Source organism: Littorina saxatilis, linkage group LG2 (assembly GCF_037325665.1).
Source record: "Littorina saxatilis isolate snail1 linkage group LG2, US_GU_Lsax_2.0, whole genome shotgun sequence".
NCBI lineage: Eukaryota > Metazoa > Mollusca > Gastropoda > Littorinimorpha > Littorinidae > Littorina > Littorina saxatilis.
In genome coordinates, this window is record NC_090246.1 from 36,330,822 (window position 1) to 36,341,936 (window position 11,115).

Here is an 11,115-nt window from a genome sequence, read left to right on the forward strand (position 1 = left end):
AAAAGTGCAGGGAGGAGACCCCCCCGCCATCACCAAAGTGGAGGGTGGGGGGGGGGGGGGTGAGATCGGGGGCACTTCCTTGGGGGAAGAGGCTTGCGGCTAGAGCTGCTCCTCTGATCCGCACAAGGTGTGAAAGGATTCAGTGACTCAGTGAGAGAGCGCTCTAATGATCATCTCCGAGAAAGAGGCAAGTTCCAAAAGCTGAAGTCCAATTTCCTCCGACGCGACAAAGGTGTGGTATGGGAACACAACACCCAAGTGCCTCTAAACTGCTTCGCCAGCAGAGGAAGAAGTTCCTGCGTCCCCAGTAAAGGCGTACGCGGAAGCTTAAAGAACGACAACAAGTTCCAACCCGGCTTCGGCAAGGTGAACTTCTTCAGCAAGAAGGAACAAAAGTTGAAGCCTGTGTAGCCGAAGCCAGCCAAGGCTGAGCGTGTTCCGGAACTGAACCGTGATGAACGAGCAGCAGAACCGTAACACTGGGGATACCACTTCCGGGAGGAGATGGTCTAGCCAAAACCTGCAAAAAGTGGTACACCACCAAAGGTGACTCTCGAACCGGAAGTAGGAAACCTCCTTCCTTCGTGGAACGGAAGTCTGACATCGACGACGGAGCAACCAAAGAGGAAGCCGCCAAAGCCGATGCACCCTCCGGGAAAAATCTGGAAATAACCTGCGTCGCAGCTTCGAGAGCAGCCAAGAGCTTCGACGGAAATCCAGAACGTGTCTGATCGCTGGCTAAAGACTGAGTATCAGAATAGTCAAGCTACGAACACGGGCCGAAGTCACAGTTGCTGGTGGTAGACTGATGAACGGGATGACCGGAAAACGGAAACCCATCCACCCGGAAACCGTCCTGACTCATCCCCTACTGTATGAGGGTAAGAGTGAACGGAGGAAACATCCGGAGCCACCAGAACTGAATAGGCAGTAGCCGCAACACCCAACCGGTGGAGTGAAGACTGCCCCGGCCGAGGCTGAAAGCCTAAATGCCCGTAGGCCAGCCGCTGTTCCTCACTCACCGACATCCGAGAGGAAGCGTCAGGAAGAGGAATAGTGTATCCTGACAGAGCCGGACATTTGGCGTCGTCGACAGCGATGGGACTCGACATGAAATGTTCAGGCCACTGAATATATACATATATATAGATACGGCTTCTCTGTGTGTGTGTGTGTTTGTGTGTGTGTGTTGGCAACACCTGTGGATTGTAGAGTTCTGTTTGTGATGTGGTCTAGCGGATTTGGTGTGTCTGTATGTTCAGGCCTTCCTTCGAGAAGCCATAACAGTTATTCTTAATCCCGTTTGAGTGGACTTCGCCTTCAAAGGTGATTGTGGTGTTTTGGTACTCGGTTACATTTGGCGTCGTCGACAGCGATGGGACTCGGCATGAAATGTTCAGGCCACTGAATCATTTTCGTGCTGTTCCCATTCCACCTGGGAGGGACCTAAGTTCATTCAAAGGGGGTCGAGTGTGACAGGGAGACTACCGTCGCCCTTCACAGCAGACTCTGCAGAGTTGTTCGCCTTAGAAGTTGTGGGCTTTCCTTGCATGTACCCGTAAGTTGTCCTTACTGTAAAAGTGAAAAGGTCGAATCAATTTATCATACCTGTCAAGTACTTTTGGCCTCTGACCATAGTAAATGGCATAAGAAACCATAGTTGGGGATCAAAAACCATAGTTAATGCGTGGATCAGGATGTGGTTAAACGCACAAATTCAACTTCTCACGCATACACACTAAACCAATCAGATTGTTTTTCGCAAACTAAAAGTAAAACACATAAATTCCTTTCTACACAAATTGCTCTTTATTTACCACTACATGTAATACATTTGCACTGCACTCTTGTTCGTTCATTTTTTTTGTCACTTGTCACTTGTGTTCTTTGTTGTATTCATCTGTGCAAATCTTTGCTTTGTCAATCATGCTGCCAGTCACCTTAAAATCATGGCAGCATGCATCAGAGTTAATTTTGACCTGTAAGAAGGCAGTCAGTGTGTCAGCTCCCAGACTGTGATCCAGCACTTGAAGGTGTTGCAGGGTTTCACTGCCAAATGGAAATTTATTCAACATTTTCCTCACACAGGCCACGTAGAACTGGCGCACATCATGCCAGAACTTCTGTTGTGTGGCTGGTGCAAGCTCCTCCTCAGAAATGAATGAACGGCAGTCCATCTTTTTTTTAAATGCTGAAAATGCGTATGGTTTGAGGTATACGACGTAGGACCCAAAAAACACCGAAAAACCGTAAGAATTACGCAGAATGCGTAGGACTTGACAGGTATGATTTATAGCCACGCGAAAAATTCACTGTCATCTATCTCTATATATTCATAGATATACATACATATATATATATACGGCTTCTCTGTGTGTGTGTGTGTGTGTGTGTGTGGGCAACACCTGTGGATTGTAGAGTTCTGTTTGTGATATGGTCTGGCGGCTTTGGTGTGTCTGTATGTTCAGGCCTTCCTTCGAGAAGCCATAACAGTTATTCTCAATCCCGTGTGAGTGGACTTCGCCTTTAAAGGTGATTGTGGTGTTATGGCACTCGGTTACATTTGGCGTTACATTTGGCGTCGTCGACAGCAATGGGACTTGACATGAAATGTTCAGGCCACTGAATAATTTTCGTGCTGTTCCCATTCCACCTGGGTGGGACCTAAGTTCATTCAAAGGGGGTCGAGTGTGACAGGGAGACTACCGTCGCCCTTCACAGCAGACTCTGCAGAGTTGTTCGCCTTAGAAGTTGTGGGCTTTCCTTGCAGGTACCCGTAAGTTGTCCTCACTGTAAAAGTGCAAAGGTCGAATCTATTTATCGAAAAATCCACTGTCATCTATCTCTATATATTTATATATATAGCTAGATATATACGGCTTCTGTGTCTGTGTCTATGTGTGTGTGTGTGGAGGCAACACCTGTGGATTGTAGAGTTCTGTTTGTGATGGGGTCTAGCGGCTTTTGTCTGTCTGTATGTTCTGGCATTTGAGAAGCCATAACAGATAATATAGGGCTAAGAAATAAGCTCTAAAATTCTCAATCCCGTTTGACAGGACTTCGCCTTCAAAGGTGATTGTGGTGAACCGCCACGCTGTCTGTCTCTGTCTCGCGATTCACCACGGCGAAGCCGGGTATTCCTCTAGTTTCTATTTATCTCTATTCTTTCTAACTCTCTGAACGTGTTTTTAATCCAAACATATCATATCTATATGTTTTTGGAATCAGGAACGGACAAGGAATAAGATGAAATTGTTTTTAAATCGATTTCGAAAATTTAATTTTGATCATAATTTTTATATTTTTAATTTTTAGAGCTTGTTTTTAATCCGAATATAACATATTTATATGTTTTTGGAATCAGAAAATGATGAAGAATACGATAAACGTAATTTTGGATCGTTTTATAAAAAAATAATTTTAATTACAATTTTCAGATTTTTAATGACCAAAGTCATCAATTAATTTTTAAGCCTCCAAGCTGAAACGCAATACCAAAGTCCGGCCTTCGTCGAAGATTGCTTGGCCAAAATTTCAATCAATTTGATTGAAAAATGAGGGTGTGACAGTGCTGCTTCAACTTTTACAAAATGCCGGATATGACGTCATCAAAGTCATTTATCGAAAAAAAGAAAAAAAAGTCTGGGGATATCACACCCAGGAACTCTCATGAAAAATTTCAAAAAGATCGGTCCAGTAGTTTACTCTGAATCGCTCTACACACACACATACATACACCACGACCCTCGTCTCGATTCCCCCCTCTATGTTAAAACATTTAGTCAAAACTTGACTAAATGTAAAAAGGAAAGAGCTCACCAACTAATGAAGCAGAAGGCAAGTAAGACGGGTAAGTGGCCGGTGGGTGTCAAACAAACACCAAACAGCACAGCAACGAGAGAGCCAAAAAATCAACAACCTTCTCCTCAGAGCTGAAAAAGTCGTATGATCTTGACCATGTGTTGAGGAGCGGTAGCGACGTAGTACACACCAAGGGGAGGTAACTCCCCGGGTCTGGAGTCATTACCATGGCTCCATTTACACTTTTTGTGGTGGGGTTGCTTCCCTTTAAAATTGTTTAAGACGGGTAGCCTTTTCAGACCTTAGCATCCCACACTGCGTCAATGATATATGTGATTCGGAGTAAGAATATGTAATTTAATCTACTGTTAATAAATCTTCTGCATGCATGCCTTGCCTCAGTCAATACTTTACTCTTTAGCGGTCAGCATACATTCTAACATGGAAGACAAGTCAATTCTGGAAGAACTGGCAAATCTAGTTGTACCCAGTGAAAAAGATAACTGGAGCATCTCTTCAACAGTGACCTACCACAGAATGCAGTAATCAATCAACAGCGATGCCACTTGTGCTCCACCCTCTCTCCTAACCTAACCAACAGAGCACACCATCTCCCCGAACGCACACTGACAGCCCTTCTGCACTAGCACACTGCACCATCACTATCATTATTAAAGAGCAGTTTGTACTGACCAGCTGATCAGCCAGCAGCAGAACTGTCTTGAGGCTGAACTTGCGGGAGCAGAAGTTGAAGAGGTCCTCCAGGCTGGGGCCCAGCAGCTCCATCACCATCACGTTGTAGTCACCCTCCGCCCCACACCATTTGATTGTCGGGATACCCACTGAACATTACAGCCATCTTTTAATCAAACATCCACACCACAAGCTGACAAAGATGGATTTTACTAAACTGCATTTCCAGGGAGGAAAGCTAAACATTATTGAAATCAGCAAATGTATGCTTGAGGTTGACATGACCCTTATATTTTAAACTTCTTTCCTTCTTCTTGCAGTTGTGGAAATTGGAAAAATCTGTCAGGAAACAATCTTTCAAAGCTGGAATTCCTGGTTTTCTGATCAGAATTGTCATCCATGTATTTCTTTTCAGGAACAATACATCTTTGACCACCCCTCCCCCTTCCGATCATTCGATGATTCGCAGCCCTCAAATTAAAAATTAATCTGTAAGATTAAAAACCCCATCACATTTGAGCCAGACGTGAAAGACAGTCTAGCATAGAATGCAGGTCTGACCTGCTCAATCTGAACTAACTAGTATCAGGCACTGAAATTAAGTCACAGAGCTGTGTGTAATCGTTAAGTGTTAACAGCTGTGTGTGTGTGTGTATGGATGTTTGTGTCAGTTGTCACTGTGAATATAATGTGTGCACCTGTAAATCAATGATCTTACTCATAGCAACAGGGATTGAATCCTCAAAACAAAGTATGAGATGAGGGAGGGTGTCTGAAACTCACCTCCTCCCTGCATCATCCTGTAGATCTTGCTCTCTATGTGGAGCTGTGGGTGCTTTGTCTTGACACATTCTAATTTGATGGCTACCTCCTCTCCGTTGGAAATGTCTGTGCCTGGGATCAATACAGAGTGCATACATCATTACATGTATCGACAATAACACAGCTAGTGAAACTTAGTATATTCCCCCCCTGTGCACTGATGTGACAGGAAGGAAAAGGAAATAAAATATTTACTTTTTGTTTATGCCCCTACATTGTTGAAGTAAGACAAAGACTGAGTAAGAGACAGTACTTTAGCCTCTTGTGTCACTCATTCAGTGCCTTGATTAATCATTTTAAATGTCCCAACTGCAGCTAAGCATTGCTACATCATCACATTGCAATTTGTGCCAAAAACCGATCTGGAGATTTTGAAGATTTCATTCAGGACGATGACGCCCTATGGTTGGTTTATTATATAAAGGGAAGCAAGGGGTTAAAAACCGACGTCGACAGAGCCAATGAAGAATAAAATAGGATGTTTGGTGGCTTGTCGTCAGACCAGGTTTTTTTGTTGGTCTGAGTGGTAGCATATAAAAATAAAATATGAAAAGTCGTTGGCGTATGCGCAGAGTTTGCTTCTCAGGAAAAATATGATGTTCAATCAAAGCCTCCTTTAACTTTAAGTTAAAAAATTACTATCACATGCTCAGAGAGCATCCCTGCTGCTAGATATGGTTGTAGTTAGCGGCAAACGTGTTTGAGAAAGGACACCCAGAAGATTTTTGGATGCGACTCACGAGACCCGGAGAAAATGGCGGCCTTCGAGAGTTCCTGATTTGCACCACACGTTCTTTGTTCGAAATTGAATTGCACCTCACTTACTGTTTCTTTTGTTCTGCACCACAGATTCAACTAAGAAGTAACCTTTGTATTTATCCATCTGACTGTTTATTGTTGCTGTTGTTACGAGTTAACTTGACCTGTACGCTTGAGTATAGACTTGAGATTGACTGAGGCCGGATTCAGTGGTTGTGGCTTTTACTTTGACAATCCACGTTTCACCTGAAACTCAAACCCATTCATTACCTGTCACCTCTGTTACCAAGCTGGTTATGAATGAAAACTTGTGAAAATGATAACATGAACTTGTATCTGATCATCTACCAGTGTCCACATATTTATAATAATAATAATAATTCATACACATCAAGACCCACACTCGACTCAGTGACTCAAACTGACAGTCGTTGCTAGTAAATAAGTAATGCTACTGATTATGATCACAAAAATGAAGTGTCTCACTCTCAGCATCTTATCATAACAGACATTTTCAAATGTTCCCAGCTCATCATATTTCTGACAATGACAGGCACTAAAAGTGTAAACAATGACACTGACAGGAATAATACAGCATCATACTAGTACTAGTCATACTCATAGCTAATCGTTTAGACAATCAATGCTTCCATCAATGACATGTATCATCCAAATACATGCATTCCATTTATCTGCACAATGATGTCAAAAAGTTTGTACAGGCCACATTTTTGTTTGTTTGCTTAACGCCCAGCCGACCACGAAGGGCCATACCAGGGCGGTGCTGCTTTGACATATAACGTGCGCCACACACAAGACAGAAGTCGCAGCACAGGCTTCATGTCTCACCCAGTCACATTATTCTGACACCGGACCAACCAGTCCTAGCACTAACCCCATAATGCCAGACGCCAGGCGGAGCAGCCACTAGATTGCCAATTTTAAAGTCTTAGGTATGACCCGGCCGGGGTTCGAACCCACGACCTCCTAATCACGGGGCGGACGCCTTACCACTAGGCCAACCGTGCCGGTTAAGCCCGTCCTCAATTGAGCCTGTAGTTGACTACACGAAGCTTCGCGAAGTCTTTATACCAAAAACCCGCAGCTACGGCGTGGTACTTTGACCCAACATCGCTTCTCAAGTTTTGACATGCAAAGCTTTGCCGTAGCTCGCAACAAAGTTGTTGTTTTTTTGTAAGAAGAGTGCTTTTTGATTCAAGATGGACGACGAAATCAGACTCAATACCGTAGTGAAGAATGAATTTATCGACTTTGGTTGACCCAAAGTACAAGAACTAACCTCCTACCTGTATTATTTCATACTGCGATGCATTGACATGTTGAATGAAACTCGTGCTCAGTAAACGAAATAGAACACATAACTATGTGTTACAATTAACGTACGTCATCATCAAGTATGTAAAGTACAATTTGTGACGTAAAGTACTCAGAAAGAAGCACACCACGCGCTGGTCGAGACTACGCGCATGCGCTTTCTGGCTATTTGAGACGTCAAGACATGAAAAGATAACTCTTTTTCACCATAGTGCCTTCCCTGCCACATAAATACAACCAAGAGTGCCATGGCAAGGTAAACAAGCGTTCACTATTGTATTGATGTAATGACTGCTGATGAAGCAAGAAGTAGGATTGGCTCACCTCACACTCACAGAGTGCCATGAATCACCAGAGAACTACAAAGTATACATGGACTGATGGAAGTTGTCACTTGAGACAAATTCTTCAATAAAAATGCAAGGGTACATAGATCTTCCTTATTCCTGATCTTGCCAATAGTGGTTTTTTTCCCCCTTAACTGTTATTCTTGTTAAGAGTATAAGGCGAACCAGTCTAGTACTGTGGTACTGGTACTGTTTTATAATGTGTGATGTAAAAGACAACAACAATGGAAGTGTGAAAGCGCTGTCACACTGGTCTTAAAACCCATCATACTGACTGCTGTGACACACTCTCAAAACCTGGAGATATTAAACAAAAGCTGGAAGCGATACTGATCGGTGACCCTCATTCTCAGCTGATCTGGTATCAATCATTCAATCGTTTCAGTCACACCACAAAAAACACTATTTCGGTAATTTGACAGCCAAAACAACTTACCAAGATAAATATCTCCGAAAGAACCGCTTCCGATCTTCCTTCCCAGGCGGTACTTATTCCCGACCCGTAGCTCCATTGTTCTAAAAACAAAGAAAATATGTCCAAATTTAGCACAATGGACGGACCTGTCGACTGCAGAATTCCTACCTCAGCTCAACCGAACATAAACAAAATCTGCAAAGAACAGTAGGGTGAAACTTTGCACAAAAATCCCTACCTTCAACAGTCTTTGGCTCAAAAGAAGGCCCACATCAGTAAGGTATATAATCGAGGTATCCAGGAGGGACACTTTCAGGACCTCACAAAGCACCCCTACGGACAGATGCTGACGATAAAAGTTGGGTTGAATACTACTTCTCGGCGGCCATTATTTACTCAATGGTTGCCCGACACAGACTACGCAGGCGCCGGATAGCTATTTCCGGCGAGGAAGCCCGGATGATGGGCGTCTGCTTGACCCAAACGATGACCTTAGTAACAGCTGATCAAACAGTAAAAAGGCGAATATTGACGAAAACACTATGCACACGGAGACATCAGTCAACGTTCTTTTGTCTAATCTCGGCAACGACTGACTGACTTAGGCCATTAGATAAAGCAGCTGACGTTGACGCCTTGGCAGTGCGAGAGGTATTGCGGTCAGATTATCCGCGTCATTGGTTACGGCTTACGGGTATGCACACCGTGCTTGTTGTTAAGCATCCCCGGGTATTATTTGTTGACTACCCGGAGTAATCATCATTTCCCTGTAATTAGAAGTCAGCCTGTAACTTTTGACGGCACCCTTTTGGTAGCTAACGTTTTAGTTTGTGCAGATTCATCTTCATTGCCCTTTGCATGGTTTTTGATTTGCAATGTTGACTCCTCACCTTGGGTTCCAGTCGGTTAGATTTAGCCACAGTACAGTGGAACCCTCTGTTAAGACCCCTCCCCCCCAACAAAAAAAAAACCCAAAAAAAACCCACCCACCAACTTTAGACCTTCTCTCTGTGAAGACCTTACTTTTTGAGATGTTCTCTTCATATAGCCTCTGATCTATCCAGGTTTCCCCAATTGCTTCGTTTCCGGCTGATTTATGTGGAGCACATGATGCACACAAAAAATATTGGCGCAATGATCGCGGCGGCTTTCTTGACCGCCAAGGACGACTGCGCACGTTGTGAGACGTCATTCGTTAGACATCAATTGACAATACCTCCATTTGAACTAACCTTTTTTTAGGACTTGATTTCCTCAGATCTGTGTAGGTCTTAAAAGGGGGGTTCCACTGTACATCAACAGCATCAAGATATAGCTTTAAGCCCACAACGTAGTCACTATAGCCACGTTTCACCCACATTTCATCAACGACCTATAAGACACCTACTGCATCACTCGTAAGATGATTTTCAAAAATAAGTCTGTCAGGTTTGTATGGGTAGTGCACGCCTCATTCTGAAAGCACGAAAACGAGATCACGCAACACCACTTCTTCACACACTGCACTGGTTACCTATTCAAGCCCGCATTGACTACAAACTGTCCACCCGCTGCTTTAACTTCTTTTCTGGCTCGTCTCCTGCTTACTTCTCTGAACTCCTCACCGTCTATTCTCCAGCAAGACGACTCCGTGCCTCTTCTGACTGTCGCATCCTCACCATTCCACACACCAAAACCAAAACATACGGACAACGATCTTTTACTTTCTGCGCACCCACACAATGGAATTCTCTCCCCTTTCACATCTGCCACTCTGTCACCCCAAGCATTCAAACGAGCACTTAAAACGCACATCTTCAAGAAATACAACCCCTGATTTGTTTTCTCAGTCCATCAGTAGGCTACATGTAGTGTATTTGTTGTTTTAGTGATAATGTGATAATGTATATAAACATCTAGTGCTGTTTTCAGTATTGTTGATAACATGTTCTGTTTGATTAAGGATATTCAGCTAGTATTTCCTTGTTTTCACTACCTATTTTATTCATGTTTTTATTACTTAGTTAGTGGAAGAATCTTTTGTAATGTATGTTTGATGGTGTATGCTTTTAATCAAGCATTGCTGACTATGAATGTAGATGTAAATGCTTGTATAACTGTGTTTTAATTTTAAATGTGTCAAGCGCAAAGAGCATAACTGTAAAGTTATGATGTTGCGCTATATAAATGCTCATTTATTATAATTATTATTATTATTATTACCCTTGCTTTTGCTCGAACAAATATTGACATGTGCTTCCTGTACACATGTTGGAGACACACACCCTCGCAAATGGCTGGCCTCTGGGGAAACTTTCCCATGTGACATTACAGGCCAGTCACTATTTCCGGAATTTATCTATTGCAGAAAAATTGCAGGTTGAAAGTGCAAAATAGTGGGTTAAACAGCCTGAACCGCTTAGCCAATTGGTGTACACAAGTAACATTGAAACAGCTGCATCATCTGCACTAGTCTTGTTAAATAAAAAAAGATGCAACACTAACAGTGTGTCAGCGTTGCAATGACTGACAATGCCGGCTGAAACAGTCACTGAAAGAAGTGCATAGCCATCCGTGGATAGGTAGTTAGGGAGAGGGTGGTGTGTGTGTGTGTGTGTGTGGAGAGAGAGAGAGAGGGAGGGAGAGAGAGAGAGAGAGAGAGAGAGAGAGAGAGAGAGAGAGAGAGAGAGAGAGAGAGAGAGAGAGAGAGAGAGAGAGAGAGAGAACTGTGTTTTTCTGTGATATTGATTTTGTACTTCTGCGAATCATACACAATTCTGGATCAGTAACTGTCATTCCAAATTATTTTACAGTGCAAGTGTTAATTCCACTTGCATTGCATCAAGAGATATTCAGTGCTCAAGTACAGCAACGAACAGAAACACATACAATTAAACAATAAAGTAAAACAAAACATACACATAATATAGCATAAAAACAGCACACAAGACAGCCAACACATCA

The 11,115-nt window shown here is 43.1% G+C and overlaps 1 protein-coding gene across 8 annotated transcripts in view; it reads right to left on the minus strand.

Moving 5' to 3' along the window:
* The window catches only part of LOC138958880 (casein kinase I-like), a 42,867-nt gene extending 34,266 nt beyond the window's left edge, over positions 1-8,601 (minus strand). For all 8 annotated transcript variants that reach the window (XM_070330197.1, XM_070330199.1, XM_070330203.1 and 5 more), the window contains exons 1-4: positions 8,411-8,601; positions 8,194-8,273; positions 5,278-5,388; positions 4,495-4,643 (exon numbers count right to left, since the gene is read on the minus strand). In XM_070330197.1, coding sequence (XP_070186298.1) covers positions 4,495-4,643; positions 5,278-5,388; positions 8,194-8,269 — 336 coding nt within the window. In that variant the 5' untranslated portion in view covers positions 8,270-8,273; positions 8,411-8,601. The remainder of the gene's footprint in view (positions 1-4,494; positions 4,644-5,277; positions 5,389-8,193; positions 8,274-8,410) is intronic.
* Positions 8,602-11,115: the final 2,514 nt, after the last annotated feature.